The 19,205-nt window shown below is 43.7% G+C and overlaps 1 protein-coding gene across 2 annotated transcripts; it reads left to right on the top strand.

Moving 5' to 3' along the window:
• Positions 1-761: 761 nt before the first annotated feature.
• On the top strand, positions 762-19,141 carry rapgef5a (Rap guanine nucleotide exchange factor (GEF) 5a). Of its 2 annotated transcripts, XR_007487795.2 has the most exons (27): positions 762-1,081; positions 3,180-3,230; positions 3,741-3,847; positions 3,999-4,120; positions 4,200-4,377; positions 5,953-6,034; positions 6,124-6,172; positions 6,269-6,342; positions 7,240-7,416; positions 9,553-9,692; positions 10,143-10,243; positions 13,437-13,515; positions 13,591-13,735; positions 14,129-14,220; positions 14,290-14,320; positions 14,406-14,484; positions 14,568-14,717; positions 14,810-14,907; positions 14,976-15,098; positions 15,186-15,364; positions 15,437-15,527; positions 15,595-15,645; positions 15,723-15,810; positions 15,881-15,945; positions 16,066-16,120; positions 16,278-17,910; positions 17,948-19,141. XR_007487795.2 is itself a non-coding variant. In XM_049750758.2 (26 exons), the coding sequence occupies exons 1-26, from the start codon at positions 938-940 to the stop codon at positions 16,394-16,396; spliced, it is 2,670 nt and encodes an 889-aa protein (XP_049606715.1). In that variant the 5' UTR covers positions 762-937; the 3' UTR covers positions 16,397-19,141. The 2 variants fall into 2 exon arrangements, 1 of the variants encoding a protein (XP_049606715.1); XM_049750758.2 differs by having other exon boundaries at positions 16,278-19,141.
• Positions 19,142-19,205: the final 64 nt, after the last annotated feature.

Genomic DNA, 19,205 nt, shown 5'->3' with positions numbered 1-19,205 from the left:
TGCTTATGTGTGTAACCCCCCCGTCTGGCTAGCATGCTTCAATCCGGCCGTCTAATTCGTTCCGGCCCTGCAGCAGCTCGCAAATGCACTCTCTACTATTTCAACAAAATGGCCAGGGAAAGCATTTTATTTTTCATTGTGGGAAAACAAAATGCACAATATGTCATCTTTAAAAGACAGGTAGCCGCCGCGTATGAACTAGACCAAACAGTTGGCTCATGTTTCAGCTCACCTGCCGTCTGCTTCAGGTTAAACTGGAATGTATAGCAGCCCCCCCCCCAACACACAGATAACACGACCTTTGTTTACCTTTGGAAAGGGGGCTAAAGTACTCACACTAAATCTAAGCATTTTGTCAACTTGGCACAATGAAAACATTTTATTATTTGTCTTCATAATAACGCCTCATGGACATATATTCTTTATCTTCAGTGAAGAATGACTGCCGTGTTGAGAAGCTGAAAGAGGAGCTGCTTCTTCTTTGAACTACTGTCATCCTAAACATAAAAGAGCAAAGTGCAATTACAAACTGAAAAGTACTTTCCATAGACTAGCATCCACCAAAATTGGAAACTGACCAAAATATGCAGAATGCAATCAATGATAAATAATATTATTTATGCAGAGAATGATCTGAGGCAAATTTGCAATGACATCCAAATGAATAGTGACGCCCCCCCCCCCCCCCAAATCACAATCACGCGCACGCCTAGTCACGCTGCTCGCTAACCTGAGGTGCGCCGTGCTGCAGAACAAGTGAAGTGTCTCGTTAAACGTGCGCGCGACCCTTCAACCGTTGCAGCTGCACGGCACGCCGCAGCTCGGCTGGAAGCGTAAGGTAGGAAGGAGGAGACCGGGAGGGGAGGGAAATGGCGAACTGGCAGCGGCGACGGTGCGCCTGTTGAGGAGGACAAACACTCGCGTCCGGACAGCCGTCATGGACGACTCGGAGCCCGCAGAGGACGGCCTGCTCGCGGGTTTGCGCTGGAACCGGAGCGCGCGGGACCAAGCTCAGCTCAAGCACAAAATCCGGGACCTGCCGGGACTACTAAAACACGGGCTGCACCTGCGGAAGAAAAGCGTGAGTATCTCGGATCGTGGAGCTCCTTCCGCGTTTCATGGCGTTCAAACTCAAATTATTATGGATGAGGCTGCTTTAGTACCCACGTCACGACTTGTCCCAAGCGTGACCGTCGCAGGGGGAAGTGTGCATGTATGCGCTTTGGTCCATAATGACTCGAAGATACCACCATACCTTCGCACTCTGGTAGTCAAGGCAACCACCTTCAGGTTCTATTGCACACACACACACACGCTCTTACAAAATAATCATGTGTGTAGCACATATATGGAGATTCAATTAAAGTGTCAATGAATTCATCTTCGAGCATGTGTGAAGAAAAACACAACATCCATTCATCATTCGCTGCCCACGCATGACAGTTAAAATGACGTGATAAAATCATCACTGAGGGTCATAAATCTTCCTGCAGGCGCATCTTCGGTGGATTATTTTCTAATCGTGGTGTCTTTGTTGACCTACTGTATAGATATGCAATCCTGCAAAAATTATTCAAGTAATTGATTTGCAGTTGACTTTTTAACTCATAAAATAAAATGCGAAACGTTCCCCTTTTTTTTTTTTTGCATCTTTCCTTCCTGTTTTTCCTCACCCTATTAAAGTAAAGCTATTAAAATCATTGATCGTCTCTCAGCATCCCCTAGGGGAGTACAGTGATCTCCATCTTGACCTCTTCTAATGATCATTTATTAGACCCTTGTGGACTTCAGGTAGAAAATAATGAAGGTAACACTTAACCTAGTTGCCGGGTTATCGTGCTCGGACCAACTTGACTGATGAGCACACTTGATTTCCCAGGTCGCATTTAATTTCTCGTCAAAGTCAGGCCAAACGACCCATTATTAATCCATTAAGCGTATGAAAAATACATGTGGATACGAGCCCTAAACCCGAACGACAAGCTCTGGCTTGGTTAACAACGTTCTCCCTATTCATCATCACGTTGATGTCTCCATTTTGATTTTTTTATTTGTGATCGATGTGTCAAGGAGTCAACAGCAGTGTGAACGTCTGCGTCCTTTGTCTGCAATCTAATCTGAGCGCCATCCATTCCTCGTAGATAATGACCTCACGCTCTCTTTTCTTTGGCTGGCCCAGACGCACTTTGAAGTCCTCGCACAGATAAGCGTGTCAGCATGTGCTCTCACTTTATAGCCCTCATCTCTCTTCTCCGCCGACAACAAATGTGCGGACCCCGTGATGGAGGCGTATATTTTTTCGTGGGGGGAGAAGCGCCAATACGAAAGCCCTGAGTGTGTACTACTGTAAAAAAAACGAGACTTTGGGAACGCTTGGCGCTCACCAGTCATGAGACAAAGAGATGGAGTGATAAAATAGAGCGAGAAGGATGCGAGAGTCTCTGTCGGCTCCCATCACTGCAGAAAATCAAATCTCTGATCGGCAAAGTGGATGTGAAGTCACCGCTGTGATGTTTTTGACTTCCTCGTCTCTTCTAGTGTTAACGAGTACATCGGTCCCTCTTCTCTCTGTCTCCATCATGTTCTCTTTTTAATGAACACAATTAAAACCAGCCCTCCTCAGCTCACTTCGCTCCCTCTCCGTCTGTCACGCTCATATCCGTGTCATGTATATTCATTGATTTTTTATTTTTTTTTTTTACATTATGTGGAGTGATCAAATTAGATTTTTTTTCTATTTATTGTCAGTTGTGCAGCCTTGATGCCATTGTATGACTTTTCAATCAGTTTTATGACCGGATTTTCATTTCAGTGTGCCAATAAACTCCACCATAATAATCCCTAAAGATTAAGATCCTATTTCCTGGTATCGTGGGTGTGCCCAGAGCTTTACAAAATGGTGTGATGGTGATACAAATTAAGAATTGTATTGGTCAGAGAGTAAAAGAGTGTCGTATTTCCTTGATTTTAGGTCAGATAGTCATTTTACGCACACACACAAAATAAAAGCTGCCGTCTTGAGTAGTGAACCACAAAAGAGGCGGTTGTTGAGGTGATTTAATCGTAAACACGATGACTAATGTGTTGGAAAAACTGGTCTTTCTTAAATTGGAGTTGTGTTGACTCAGTTTGCACGTGCGTAACATCTCATAGCAGCGTGTGTTTCGTTTTTCGAACAGCAATCACCTGACACAATCCCCGGACCAAGTGCTGGGCCCACGGTAAATAAGGTGAGGGCTTGCACACACACACATACACACAGCGATGATGTCATGAGGTTTGTTTGGCCTCAATACAGATGAGCTCAGTGCTAGTTTTCACCTTGGGCCTCATTCTAGGCCATTTTTACAAATTGCAGCAACACCATGACCTGCAAGGTGAGTCGTATTGATTCGGCATTGCTAATCAATAAACAACGGTTTGTTTGGATAGCAATGCAGCCGAGCGTCGTGTGACATCCGCCTGTTTGACTTTGACTCAATCCAGACATCACTTGGCTGCGTCAAGCGGTATCGGGGATTCTGTTTTACAGCGACAAGAAAGCTTTTAAGCCCTGCTATGTATAGCTAAAGTAAACATCCTGTTTTCTCTAAGGGTTCAATTTGAGCAGGAACTGATGAGATTTTTCACCCAAATTTCAAATGTTTTATGTTTTCTTGCTCTTTTTTTTGTCTGGCATTTACTGACATTTCGTTTCAAACTTTGATTACATATTAAATCTTTTCAAATTTGTGTCTCAGTCATGCTCCCAGAGTTTTCCCTGCGCTGGCCGTGCTGTGAGAAATGGTTTCCTTTCCCATGGACCATACCCAGCTAAAGACAAGATACACTTGGCCAGAATCATACGGTACACTTTTTTTTTTTTTTATGTCGCTTTAAGGATCTTGCCCCAAGCAGTCATGCTGTGTTTGCAGTAAAATAATATGAAGATCACTTTTTCCAGCATGCACAATTTTTTTTTTTTTGTGTGTGTATGCACAAATTGGTGTATCTGACAGGCGCAGTTATGTGGGCGTGGAGCTGGTGCAGTGGCTGTGTGAGCAATGTGTGTACGTGCGTTGTCGGACCACCGCTGTGCGCGTCTGGCAGGTGCTGCTGGAGCTGGGCGTCCTCCTGTCCGGTAAACCCGAAATTATATCATCTTTACATAACCGGAATATTGTTTCAATTATCTAAATGACTCCGTGTCGTTTTGCCAGTGGACCAGCGAGTCGTCTTCTCGGACTCCAACAGTTACTACCAGTTCAGTTTCGAGGAGTGCGACTCCAGCTCCTGTGAGTTTCGTGCCAATGAAGGGGATTGGCCGGAGGCTGTTAGGCTCCTCCTACAACTTGCGCCCTACGTTCAATTTCGCTCCGGAGACGGACCCAGCAGCCCGTAAGTCTTAACGAAAAATCGTGTTACGTAAATGAAAGTTTTGCGGATATCCTGCCCGACACACGGCAACATCCCTCCAATATCTTTTTCTAATTCCAGCACGAATCCAAATCCCTTTTTCAGAGTTGTAAATCCTCGGTGTGACACCCCTCCACATCTAGCGGGTGTCAGCTAAAGTTCTTTGCCTTTCCGGTGTGTGGGATTCCTGCTGAGGCTGCCACTGAACTCAATCTGTCACTCGGATAAATGAGCAAATGTGTGTGCCGTTTAAAAACACGACTCCACGTCAGCTTTTTTTTTTTTTTTCATCTGAAAAGGTACAGTTAGGGCCTTCTGAGGGTTTACAGTTGAACTTGACTATTTGTGTACAAGTAGCAAAATAATTTCCGCTACTTTTGATCAAGTGAAGCTCCTCAACTCACTTAAGTCATGCGTGATTACCAAGTTGCCCAGCAGGTGGCGCCAAAATCTGCCAATAGGCTAATTTGCTCTTGTTTATATCCAGTTTTCCTCTGGTTTTGTATGTTCCTTAAACAAAGGAACATAATAAAAGTCCATCCTCCTTTTATCTTAACTATTGGCCCAAATAATGTGCGCAGATCCTCGGTACAGATGCGATTATGTACTCGATTCGGTCTGGCGCCTTTGACTGCCGTTTCTCTTTGATTGCTGCATTTTTGCTCTTCTGGCATCTGCCGTCCCTCCACCGAGCTCACCCCCTGCTGCTCCGTGTCCTCCGTCTGTCCCGTTTAAAGTGGTGGAATGAAAAAAATTTCTACTGGATTTTCATTTTTTTTTTAAAGGAGACGTGCTGTTGTGACGGTGTTAATTATAACCCATTGGATTATTTACGGCAACACTCAGCGAGATAAATAATTTCTCAAAATATGTTTAATCTTGTTCCCGCTGCAGTCATCACGCGTTTTATCACTGTGGATGAATTATACAAATACCCCGAGGCGGAGTTGTCCACACTTTTTCCTCCGAGGACTGCGTACGAGTAAATCTAATGATGCCACGGCGACGTTGGCCGTTCATGGCCGAATACACCTTGCGGCATCTTTTATGACAAACATGGAGGCGTTATAAGAGGCAGACCCTTGAGAGCAAAAATAAATAAATAAAGACAATTACTAAAACCCGAAAAGAGCTACATGTTTACTTGTGATCTCCAAATGTTCACATTAATACGGTTAGTTTCTGTTCTTCCATTTTTGCTTTAGTGAGTTATGAGCACATACTTTGATAGGAAAGCTTATCCAGCAATTTGCTTCCGTTCCACACATGCACGCGCAAGCACAGCCTGATCCTTCTTCCTCCATAACAATTGCTCGTTCCACTGGGATCTGTTGATATCAAAATGATACGCAAATTTGTTCTGTGGGTGTGCTCACATCTGCGAGCGACTGTTGGAAATGCTGCTTTTCAAGTCTCCATTTCATAACACAAACCGAAAACTCAACCAGAAATGCTATTTTATTAAATTAGCAATATAAAGTTTTTTTGTGGTGGTCAATATTTGGATCAGAATTCTATACAGTTAAACAAGTGAATCTGGTTTTGTGTCTCTCCAAGGTCAGAAGAGGACTCTGAGGGAAACCGGGACGTCTGCAGTGAGATCCTCCAGATGAGAGCACTCGAAAGACTCACTTCTACAGTAAGTCAATAAAAGTGTGTGTGTATTGCTAAATGAGTCCAGTGCACTATTACACACTTCAATTTTCTCTCTCTCGCCATTTCCATTAGGTTCAAAATGAGTTGGCTGCCGCTCTTGCCCGAAAGACGCGCAAAGCTTGTGAGTCAATTCAGCACGAGTGTATTTTCCTACAACATAGCATTGCATAAAAAAAAAAAAAAATCCATGTTGTTTCCTGTATCTGATTATTTGCAGTATCAGAGCAGGACTCTGACATGCCGGAAACGAGCCAGCAGGACGTCCACTCACCAAGCGCGGAGTCCAGCCCGGTAAATCAGCCCATCTATTTTCTAGCCGGTCTTCATTAGAGTCAATATAAAAGTACAAAAGGATGCTATGTTTTCACAAATGTATCAACACATAAGGAGAAACAGTGTGACACCACAATGCAAACAAACACTGGGCTTTGTGTGTGTGTGTGTGTGTACGCATGTGTGTGTTATCAGGCCTTCCTCCAGATGAACTGTGGTAGGGGGTGTTTTCTGAGTAAACAGAATGTGTGGGAGTGATGCCACCATGTTAAGCCTCCACTATAAGCACATGGGAAGTGGTTACTTAACTCTTAAGGAAATTAAATATCACATCCGCTCTTTCCCTAAAAAAAATAAATATAGTATTCTATTTGATACTACACACTAAGGAGCACACACACACACACATTTATAATTATTTATGCTTTAGTTTCTTCTGCATACTTTTCTTTTTTTTTAAAAAAAACAACATATTGATAATTTTGCACTTTGCTTTTAATTTAGCAAAGCTAACACAGTTAAAATCCCGATTAGACGAGAGGTACGCACAAGCCAGCACACACTCTTCCTACACACACATGCACACACACACTCCCGCCCACTTAGTCTGATAATCACTCGCACTCACTCTCGCTGCGCCAGATCTGCTGACATGGAGACAAAAGGAGAAAAGCAACAGATAGAGGGAATTACCGATTATAATGTCGAATGAATACCATAATGAGGCTTTAGAGACGTAGATAAAGACTTCCTGGATTACTTTTTTTCCATTTTCCCTTAAATGGGCTTAGTGAAAGTTATCACATACTTCTGGATCAGACCCAACTTTGCAGTTTTGCACTGAACGTCCAAACTTTTTCCATCATGTCTTGGGACTGTGGCTTGAGATACATGTTCATGCCTCCCGTATTGCAGCTGGGCGGCGTGTGTGCTCTCCGTGGCGGCGGCGGCGGCAGCAACGGCGGCGGCTCTGTGTGCGGCCGTGAGGAGCTGACCAGCCGACTGGGCTTGGAGGCCGTTCAGCGTCTGGCCAAGGATGGCTGCCGGCTTCTGCAGAACCACAACTACAGGTTACCTGACAGGAACCAGGCGGTGAGTCCTAACTTGACCGGCTCATGTCAATGTCCATACCGTATTAGCTTACACGTGTCGTGTATATTCATGCACCACTGGTGTCGTGTTAGCTGCGCGCTCACATAATGAGGAGGGGGAGGGGGGGTTAATGAAGCCGTGCGCCGACTAATTCCGATTACCCGAGGGCAAGGCATGAAGCGAAAGGAAGTCTGCTCACACCCTGCTTCTGACATCTGCCACATGTCACATCAGCCGGGGCCTCATGATTTCATTATTATATCATCTAAGTGCAATAGGAGCCTGTCGGAAGGGTTTAGCAAATATCGGAGGTGTACGCTTGACTGGTTTTGGCACTCTGGGCTATTGTGCCCTTGAGCAAGGCGCCGCGCATTTGCCTGGGATCTGGAAAGCCGCCTCCAGAATAGGACAAATGCAAAAGTTGAGGCAAATATACAGGAAGATTTTGAAATATTCATGAAATAAGAGCCGAGACATCAAAGGGGGCTGGAAAAGAATCTCAGCAATGATGAGCGAGTTGTGCAGCAACCTTGGCTTGCTTTGCTTTCACCAGGTTGTCATGGTGACTCGTTTTTACTTTCTTTTTTCCGTGACAGCCGAGCCTCGATGAACCAGTACGGTCTGTTGCTATGGTAATATGATTCACGTGTCTGTGTTGTGGATCGCGGCGCATCACTGCCTTCTATTCACCGGACATTAACTTAGTCGAGTCCGACGGCGCCTCTCTTCGCTCGTAACCGAGGCATGTGAGGGAACCGCCTACCCATACCCGTATTGGGTTTTCATTTTCCTATCCATCATTTCCAGGAATTTAGCCCTCGAGCTATCACAACACAGATATGACTACGCACGCACACTCATATTGGCCGGGACCACAACGCGTTTCCTTTCGGACTTTCCATGAGGCCCGCCTTTCCTCTGCACAAGTACGTCCACATATATTGAGTGTGCGTGACCCCGTGCGCCACATAGCAGGTGCACGCCGTCTCGTCTCACAAATCCAAATCTCTGGGGCGTTGCGGGGAGGACGGACCTGGCTTGAACCCACTGAAGAGAGGAAAGAGAAAATGACTTTCGGGCACTCACAAAAGGAGACAGTGAGGAAAGGGTGGGGGAGAGGAAAGTGAAGGACGTGCAGATGGGAGAATTGAAGGAAGGAATGGAAGGAAAAGGCTGAGCGACACACCTGTTCGCTGAGAACAAATGACGTGCCAGCTTTCCTGTTACGAAAGAACAACCATTTTGAATTTCGACGAGATCATTAAAAGTGATGATGTTGGAGTATCCATAAAAGATCCGATGATAATTTAAGTGCTCTTATCTTCTCCAGGTTTTTTTGGTGCTACTTTCCATTCCCTTTCCTTTAATCCGTATTACATAACATGCCATAACCCCTCACACACAGCCTTTCAACTTCCTACTGTGTATTATTTTTATTTTTTTTACTTTCTCTGCCTTCCGTACACTCTTGGGCTAAATCTGTTTTCTTATCTGGCGCCCCTCTAATCATTTGGGTGTGTTTTCTTGTGAGATTCATACACACAGCGTGACCACTTTGCGTACTCGCTTTTGATCTTGTGTTTTTGTGTGCAAGCTCACCATTCTCGGGATGGCGTCTGTTGTTCTTGGATGTCGAAACGTCTAATCGGATATTTACAATGGAGCAGCGCATTCCCACCACGCTTGTATTTATAATCATACCACTTACATAATCCTGATTTTTTTTTTACCCCAGTGATTGTCATTTGATTATGAAAAGCAAAATCAAGAGCTCAACTTTTGTAAATGCAAGTAACTATGAAATTGGAGACTTTGGAGAAGATTGTCTCTCAGGTCCCTCGGGGCTGCCGATGTGCAGACAGCAGCTGGAGAAGAGACAATGCTTCTTGATCTCTTCTTCTGCTCCTGACGCCTTTTGATCCGCTCGCTCCACCTGTTTGTTATGCCTCTTTTGTCCACATGCTCGCTTTTATCGTCCCTGAAGGTGTCATCTGGTGCCAGCCGCGTTGCGGTTTTATGTTTCAAACAAGTGTCATCCAACATTTCCCTTGAGGGAATCCAGAAGATAAATTGGAGAAGCAAAATCTGACTATACAAGCATTTTATGATTGTTATTTTTTTGGGGGGTGTTTTTAGGAGGTGGTCGGGCGAGTTTGTCTGAAGGAGCGAGGACGGGACGTTTTGGTGCTGCAAAGGGTGACATCGTCACTGACGTCGCCATCGGAACGGCCCTCGCCCACGTCATCGGGGGGCGGGTCCAGAGAAGAAGACAAAAGGTGTGTAGGTTTGCTTTTTTTTTTTTTTTTCCCCAAGTGAATTATCTGTTTTGTCTGGAAGCACAAGTCAGGGAGTGTTAGCAACATCTTAGTAAGTGGGTGTGTGTGCATTTAGCAACAGTTCCCGCCCAATTGTCTAGTGTTGCTCTCAGAGGAACCCTTGTAGATGACAAAGGCACATGGCCAGCAGGAATTTCCCCCACAGGAGAGCTCCAAATTTAAATGCCCAGTCATGAGGATGACTTCCACTCAAGCAACTCTTGCCAAGGCAGAGGAAGACTTTGACGAAGAAGACAGCGAAGACGACGAGGAAGCTACCAAAGACGACGACGTTCCCCACGCTTTCGATGTCCCACATATCCGTTATATCGATGAAGATGAGAATGACTGCAACGGGCGATGGAGTTCGTGTTCCAGCGAGGAGGATTCTTATCGGTCTTCATCTTACAGATATGTGGTGGTGTCGGGAACGCCGCTGAAAATCTTGGAGCATCTGCTAAGTGACCTGCGATTAGATGACCAAAGAGGGACCCCTGAAAGCACCGAGAGCGGTGAGTTTGAAAACGATTTATACTTTCCAAACAAGTCTTTTTTAAGAAGAATTCATCGCTCGCAATCCTGAATGACGAGCAACAAGTTGGAACAACACCCGCCCCGAGTGCGTGTTTGTGTGCGGTTGTATTATTTAACACTCACACCACATTCTGGTGCTCATTCACAGTCGTTCAGCCATGTCAGCGCCTGTAGACAGAAATATTTAAGAGGTTCCAATGGCGATTGTGAAACCACTCCCTCGGGGGATTGCAAACATTCCCGGCGCAAAACCGTTTAAAAAAAAAAAAAACAGCGCCCCGATGAGGAACAAGACCACAATGTCTGAAGTAGATGTTCATCAAGCTGGTAAAAAAAAAAGCAATTTTAGACAGGAGATAGCTGAGAGAGCTGAGAAGAATAAACAAACATCAGACTTGTGTGTCCGCTACCAATGCACCTCCAATGCTAAAATAAGCATAAAGATATGCTAATATAAAGATGCAAACTTAATTATTTAATACATCAAGTACATAGTGGCTCACGTTCAAGTCAGGTCCATTTTGCAGGGTGACTTATTTTTGAAGTCCATCCAGTCTCATCTTATGTTTCCCTTGAGGTAAAGCGGCTTGGCGCCACTGCCGTCAAACAAATATATTTGAATTTAACTACTGAAGCCACCGGAGAGTCACGCATTCATCCCGGTTACAGATTCTTACTCCGACCGCTCTTTGGGAACGTTTTCTTGGTCATTTTTCTTTTCCAGTAAGTGTGGAGTAAATCGAGTTGTATTTGCGCGATTCGTTTGGTTTCCATCTTTTCTCTGTGCGCCTCTCTTTGTTGGAACTGCCGAAAATCCGCTATATCATCTTGTATTTCTTTGTATAATCTCTTTTTGGCCTCGGCCTTACTCCGCTCATACTCTGACAGCTCCTGCTCGTATAATTCTCCCAGGCACCTGATCATGTCTTGTTCTTCCTTCTTCTGACGATTCTCTTCATCTTTAAGCCTTTGCCTCTCTTTCATTTGTTCATCGAGGCCTTCTCTCATGCGCTTGTTGTTGAGCAATATTTGACGAGCTTCTTCCGCGTCAGGATCCCACAGATCTTCCTTCTTGGTCTTTGAGTCCGGTTCTTTGTCGACTCTGGCCGCGGCTGCCGAATTGTTCTGCTTCACTTTGGCCATCACTATTGTTGGGTCCATGTTGGTGGGTTTGTCTGGAAGGATGTACGTTTTCTTGAACGGGTTGACCTGGAACGTGGTATGCGGTTTGACCGCCTTCTCGGCTTTTAGGAACATTTCCGTAAGAAATTTGTCCCGATGGACAAAATTTACGTTTTTCTTATCTTCTTTCGACATTTTGAGAATCGGATCAGCCCGAATGTTTTACGCTGATTGTAAATGTGCCGTTCGGTGTTTTTTTTTTTTTCCGCACTCAGGTTGTCGGGGTCGGCGGTGCGGCGTGATGGTAGTTTTGATCTGTGATGCATTTTCGCATTGCAAGGCACTGTTACAAAGGTTGCGGTGATGCCATCTTCAATGACATCATTGATCATCACCACCATCACTGAGAAGCACATTGCAAATCTGTTGATTGCGACATAAGCTAGAGGTGCAATAATACTAAGGTTGATCTTTCAGTGAGTGCTATTCATTTTGAATAAATAATAAAAAAATGTCCATTTTGATCCCAGAGCAGATATTAAACTTTCATTGTGCATATTTCCGGTACAAACTGCTCTATTGATAATCTTTTTTCCGCATCAATTGACTCGATTAGCTATGTCTTGCCCAATGGCATCATGGCAGTAATTGGGGTTGTGGACTTGAGTTAGTCAGATTTCAATTTGCCCTCAGCGGGACTCGAACTATGACCCTTCAATGATTGCATATGTCTAAGAAACATTCTTTTTTTATTCATTTTCTGTTGCTTAGCAACAACCCTGCGCTGCTCTTGCAATGCTTTATGATATGCACAATAACTGCTGGATTACAACATGGGATCTTAAAGAAATGGAAGGTCACTGAACACCTTTTGGAGGAATTCAGAACATCAGCGTCCCTTTGTGTGCAACCTCTGCAGTACAGGCTGGAACACGCTGGGAGCAACCCATCCTCATCGCTCAAACAACAAAGTACACCCTCGGATTAGTGTGATTAGTTCAGCACGCAGGCACTCTTTCCTCTGCCTCTCACGGGAAAATAAAGTCCCCCAAGGTCGGAGCTGGATGAGTTATTCTTCTGCGTGCTGTTTGTGTGACTTTGTGTGCCAGCAGGCAAATGTAGAGGGTATATGTTGGGGAAGGAAATTGATATTTATCATCCCAAAGAGTGTACAAAGGGCAAACGTAGCAAGAGAGGAGTCACAACTGAGAGATCGTTTGTTAGATAGCTAGGGGGCAGTGATTTATTTTATTTTTTTTAACATGGAGGGACCTAGTGGGGGGAAATCGCTTACATTGGAGATAAAGGCATCCTTTTTTTCTGACTTATGCAGAAAAAACCCAGAATAGAAATCCCAAATGATTGATATACAGTCATAAATATTGATGTTTTGGCCAAATGCTTGAGAACTCACTGGATGGCAGACGGACATGAACGCACTTCGGACACGTTGTGAAAGCGGCATGAATATAAAGACATGATTTATTGATAGAAAGGCTTCTGCTCTGTCGTTTATAAATGATTTCTTCGCTCTGCCTGACAATATTTGGGTCGAAGGAATATTCTGACGTAAACAGACTCCCCGAGCACGGCACTGCTAGGAATGACTCACTTCGTACTGTATCGGTTCTTAAGGGAACACGATTTCTCTCAGCCGCAAAATATTGCAATTTAATCTTTTACTCCTCCAACTCCATATATATGTGTCCTCTCAAAACCAAGCCTCCGAAACAGACCAGAGAGCCAAAGTAATTAGCTCTTAAAATGTGATGAGCCGTGATAATCTCCTCACTCTGACATATTTCCCTTGGCTGCGTGCTCTTAGAATTTGTTTGTACACGTTTGTGAATTGAATCGGGAGTATGTACCTGTAGCCATAAATCAGAAAAGCATGTGTGGGACAAGTTCCTTTTGGGTGATTTGGTAGAGTAGAACAAATTGATCAACTCAAGGTGTCAATCAAAACTGAGGTTAATAATGTGATGCATGATAATCCTTCAAAGAGCATAATCCTAAAATGTGGCTAATGAGGTGTTTGTCCTGCTTCAGAAATGCTGTTGGATGACTTCCTGTTAACCTACCTGGTCTTCATGTCCACCTCTGACCTCTGTCAGGCTCTTCTGGGACAATATCCTTCAATGCGCACAAAATCTGCCACATCTGGGCACACGTTGGATGTTGTCACCTTGACTCGTGTCCTCACCTATAGCAGTGCACGCAGCAGGGGCCAGGAGGAGGGCAAGGATACCCTCTTCAGGAAGCGCAAGGTTCTGCAGTTGGTGTCACACTGGAGCCGACTCTACAAGGACTTCCTCAAGGAGGAGGAGCATGTTCGGGGTTTCATGAAGGTACACACTGAATATTTATAACAATCTGACAGACAGATGCACGTCATGAACACCATCCTATCCCGTCTGTGAATAACGCCACGTTCGTTTCGACTTGCCAAATAACACTATTTGTCCCCATGTAACCTGGCGGCTTCATTGCTGTGTTGCTATGGTAACCAAAGTGCGAGGGTTGGCATGGGTATAATCGCGTATAGTGTGCAACCAAGGCGATAGTTGCCTAGTAACAGAGAAATGAGACTCTAGAATGGGAAGCTATGGTGAGTCTATTTTTTAACACCTTAAATTGGTTAATATTATTAATGAATACCAATTGATCATATTTGGACAAATGTTATTTATGTCGTAACTCTTTTTACAAATCAGTCTGAATGAACACTCTTGCTCTGTTAGGCTCTTTACAGGTGTGTCTTAGAAGATCTGTACGAGTTCCCCACGCTTGAGAAAGATCTCAAAGAGTTCCAGAAGCTTCTGCGGCGTAGACAGTAAGTGCAATTGCTTGTATTAGTCGGGTGATGCATCCCCCTCCTCACTGCTTCCATGTTTGATTCCAGCACAGTGGATGACTGTCCGCCAAACCAAAAGGTAAGAGGAGTGCCGTTCAATAAGTATAATAAAAAAAAAAAAATCTCAGCCATCACAGAAGTTGACTTGTTGTTTTTGCTTTCAGAGCAAACAAATGCACCAGCAGTTGAGTTTGAAGGAAAACTGTTTGCAACTTCGTTCTCCACAATGTGAGATAAGAGAAGGTAAAAGTCACTCTGCTTCTTTTTTCTTTGGGGGGGGGGGAACTAAAAATGTCTCTGACGTCTCTGTCTCGTGCATCTTCCAGTTATTTGCTGCGTTTACGTAAGCACCGATTCCTACCTGAGCGTCCACACGCATCCCTCGCTGGAGGCCCACGAGCTGCTAAGAATCGTGAGACTGAAGATGGACAGGTCAGAAGAGGACATGGTGCTTGCTGTGGTCTCCCACACTGGAGGTAAACATACAGAAAATCCCTACACCACACATTTCTTCTCTTCTCCTGCGTGCGATTGTCGAAATCATCTCTGATTGTGTTTGCGTCTGCAGAGCGCAGGATGTTACAACCCAGCGACTGTGTGTATTCAGAGTCTCTGACCCCGCAGGGAAAGCTCATCGTCTGTCGCAGAGATCTGGCTGAGATCTTGGTATGGCAAAAAAATTCTTCATGTTTTTACTTTCATACAGATACACAATTGTCTTTTCCCGTTTGCAGCCTTCTTTAACGGACAGCGCCGAGCTCAGTAGAAGGCCTGTACGGCTTTTGGGGATCAACACGTGGGACGTGGCCGCGGCTCTCACACACCTGGACTGGACCCTCTTCAAATCCATCCATGAGGTATAAAACTGGTTTGTTGGATACCTTCTATCAACACCTGCAACAATCACGACATTTTGCTGACTAAGCTAATGTGTGGTCACGCAGCAAGAGCTGGTCTACTACACCCTGAGGCGCGTTCCCGGCGGGGGCCACACCGCCGCGCTCTCCGTCTTGCTGCAGCGTTGCAACGAGGTCCAGCAGTGGGTCATGTCTGAAGTCCTCATGTGCACGTCGCTCAATAAGAGAGTGCAGCTGCTCAAAAAGTTCATTAAGATCGCAGCTCAGTAAGGACACGTAATTTTGATAAGCGAGAATCGCTTTGGAACTGGGTTGAAATGTTTTGTGTTTTATGCTAGTTGCAAAGCTCAAAGGAATTTGAACTCCGCTTTCGCCATCATCATGGGCCTCAATACGGCGGCCGTGAGTCGACTCAACCAAACCTGGGAGGTGAGTGTGGATTTCCACTCTTGCTTTGTATTTACAATCTAATTTGGTGTCCTTTTTGTTTTTTAAGAAATGTCCCGGGAAGTTCAAGAAGCTTTTCGCAGAGTTGGAGCTGATCACAGTGAGGACAAAACGCTCTTGTTATTCAGTCTGGATTCGATTGTCATCTCATTTTTATTTGTGGTTCTTCTATTCAAGGATCCGTCTCTTAACCACAAAGCCTACAGAGAAGCTTTTAAGAGAATGAAACCTCCAAAGATCCCTTTTATGCCCCTCCTCTTAAAAGGTAATCTCTCGTTAATCACATTAATAGTTGTAATAAAGAACTAAAATTCACTTTTAATCTGCTCCTCTAGATATCACCTTTATCCACGAGGGCAATAAGACCTTCCATGACAACCTGGTGAACTTTGAGAAGTTGGTGAGTTTCCTTACGTGTCTTCTAACTGCCTCTGCATGTTGTATACACGTGACTGCTGTAAATTGAAGTTTAAAAAAGTTAGCCACGGGGTGACGCCGACATCTTTCTCTACACCGACAGCATATGATCGCAGACACCGTTCGAATGATTCGACACTGCCAAAGCGACCAAACAGGTGAGGAGAAAAAGATTTGTTCATTCGATCTGAACTCATCTGTGCATGCCTTTTATGACTCTATGGTTTTCTCAAATCATCCCCATAAAAATGACATTTATGATTTTGATATTTTCTGACAAAGCCCCTTTCATGGATGTGTTCATTTGTTTGGCAGGCAATGAGGTGATCGGCGTGGACAGCGCCGAGTTGAGGGCGAGCGTTCACTACCTGCACATCATTGACAATCAGCAGACGCTCTTTGAGCTGTCCCACAAACTAGAACCGCGGGCTTAGTCCACAGAGAAGTAGCACGGCACTGTTGCGATAAGGCAACCACTGATACGTGTGTGACATTCAAGGACGCTGTACCGTCACACACTCACACATGCACAGTCACAAACTACCAGTAGAGGTGCCAAGTTGACCCACAAGAGAAGGATGTAATTACGCTGTACAGTATCTATTGGACTAAATATTATTTGTGATGAGCATTTGGTTATTTATGAGCCTGTCAACCAGGTGGAATGTTCTTTTCGTTTGTGCTGTTGCATCAGTAGGTCAACGGCGATTCGACGGCCTCGTCATTTCAGTTACAAAAAAAAAAAAAAAAGCCTATTGAGGAGTTTCATGTGTTTGCAACCATAATTTGCCACAACACGATGTCACCTTCATATTTTAGGATATCGACAAGGTTTGTTCAGGATCTTGTCGCGGCTGCTAGGTGTTTCTTTTTGTCGTTTCTCGTGCAAGAGACAAGTCAGTGTTGAAGCATTCATCAAACATACCTCCACATTTTGACCTTTGGCCTCTGAAACGTGTTAAACTGTAAACGTAGGGAGTGCCAACTTTAATAGCGTACAGGAAGACGCACTGACTGACTTAAACCACAAGTTCTCCTGAATGCGCGCCAACTATTGTTTGTGCAATTATGGGCTTTACTTGTTTCCATGCATGTGTCATGCACTTTTCTCACCGAACTACGTATGAATAGATAGACTTGACAACATCATTACCTGCACATATGGACCTATACATCATTTCTGTAAAATGTCACACGGAGTCCCCTGTGGCACCAAAAACACTACAAAATCAATTTTTCTCTTAATTAGATCATTGTGTTCCTTTTGAAGCAAGTATGACTCATCTCGCAATTCAACGAGCTTGATTGAAAGGCCTCTCACCTCGCCTGATGTTGCTATGGAAACAACCTTATCAAATAACTTCTTTGTTATCGTCAAGGTGCAGATTGCTCCGTCAAATAGGTTTACTCGGTTCAGATTGACCCACTTAGGATCATTTTTGACATTGTTGCAATTTCAGAGTTTTTGTTGTTCATCAGCGCAACATTTTAGAAAGTAGATGCCTGAGAAGCAATACGTTCAATAATTGTATCAAATGTTTTACTGCCTCTGCTAATAATGCTTGTTCCAATTCCACTGTCAAACTGGTTTAAAAAGATGTTTATCACACATCCAATGTGGTTTTCCTCTTGTGTTGCCAAAGTAGGTTACCAAAATATTTAAAATTGGTGCATTTCTACAGCAATGCTTGAATAAATACTTTGACTTTGATGAAAATTGAACAAATTAATCCTGATGGAGACTGAATTTTTGAAACTGCTATTACAGTTGGTGGAAAGTCTACACACGCCTATTCAAATTTAAAGTGCTCTTTATTTTTGACAATGAGATAATGCATTTGCGCAAGTGTGCACACCCTCTTATGATCAGGTATGTGGCTCGCTTGAGTATTCCCATGTTAAATGAGAGTCGGCACACAGCCACCACCATTTAACATGAATGTGAAATGTTTATGTTTATTAATGATAAAACTTTGCATTTGAAGAGGGGTGTGTAGACTTTTTATGCTGTGCATTGGACCTCACAAGATTGTATTACTGTACCTGAAATGTGTCTGATTGAAAACATAAAGCATGTATTATCACCAATATGTAAAGATAATGTTTTGTATGCGTTTTGGATATTTGTATTTTCATAGCAAGTCAAATGGATGTCTAATTTTAATGCCAAAAACAATTAGAAGACACTTTTCAAAGTTGAAAAATAACCTGGAACAAGTTGTTAGATCTTCTCAAGGATACACTCAAAGGGTCGTGTTGCAAATATTATTTTTGTTCACATTCAACTGTAGATAAAACCATCCAGCATTATTTGGGAAACTGACTTGAGAAGATACCTTTAGCATTCTTTACTGTTGTGTTTCGCTGACTGTAAACCTAGAAAGAGCTTGCGGAGGTAGTTGATGTAATTCTTTACAAACACACACTCCACGTGATGTGTTCAAATGCAGTTACATTGTGCTATTAGTTATTCCCTAATACCCTGTTTATTTATGGATTGCTAGTGTGGACAACTGTTATGCTCAAAAGTTCAGTTCTGAAGGTCCATGTACTAGTTTAGCCCTCCAACTTTGGCATACTAGTAGGAGATTACGAGTTAGGCAATACTGTGTAACAGTTGACAATTGCACACTCTTGAAGTGTCCGTTCATTAGATTCTGTCAGTAATAGTCAACTAGTTTTGTTTCACTCGTAACACGTTCTACTTTTATGTCAAATTTGTTTGACTAGTGGCGACGATTACTATGGACCTGGCATTATTCTGAGAGGCGCTGAAACATTTTGTCGCCACCCGAGGACGCCAGAGGAGCTACACTAGAGATGATGGTCCTCTCCTGGAGGCATTCAATTCTGTGAAGGGAGAAGGAAGGTCTCCTCAGTGTGACAATTCGTTTCCCTTAAAGCACCATTGTTAGAAACCTGTTTGCATGATCCAAAAGAATAAACACAATCCAAGGGAGGGCATGTTGAAGGCTTTGTACTTATGTAATATGTGTAAATTTATGCCGATGTACTTTTTATTTATTTGTTTCAAATGGTCAGGCAAAAAAGAAAAGTGAACCACAAAGCAATACATTCATGTACACCTGATGTTCTGAAGCCACATGTCTTTTCTATAGAGGTGTTTTACTATGTGGACATTTTAACTGAAATTAATAAATTATAGGTTTTATGTGAAATCAGGTCTCTTGTGAATCTTTGCAATTAAGTCAATATAATACAATAATAGTATATGTGTAAAAG

Source organism: Syngnathus scovelli, chromosome 19 (assembly GCF_024217435.2).
Source record: "Syngnathus scovelli strain Florida chromosome 19, RoL_Ssco_1.2, whole genome shotgun sequence".
In the NCBI taxonomy this organism is placed as follows: domain Eukaryota; kingdom Metazoa; phylum Chordata; class Actinopteri; order Syngnathiformes; family Syngnathidae; genus Syngnathus; species Syngnathus scovelli.
This window is presented reverse-complemented; position numbering and strand designations above follow the sequence as displayed.

Coding starts and splice junctions, on each gene's coding strand:
- rapgef5a (XM_049750758.2), top strand. CDS start 938: ATGGACGACTCGGAGCCCGCAGAGGACGGCCTGCTCGCGGGTTTGCGC. Junction 3,848..3,998: donor CACTTGGCCAGAATCATACG/GTACACTTTTTT, acceptor TGTATCTGACAG/GCGCAGTTATGTGGGCGTGG. Junction 15,365..15,436: donor TTCATTAAGATCGCAGCTCA/GTAAGGACACGT, acceptor GTTTTATGCTAG/TTGCAAAGCTCAAAGGAATT.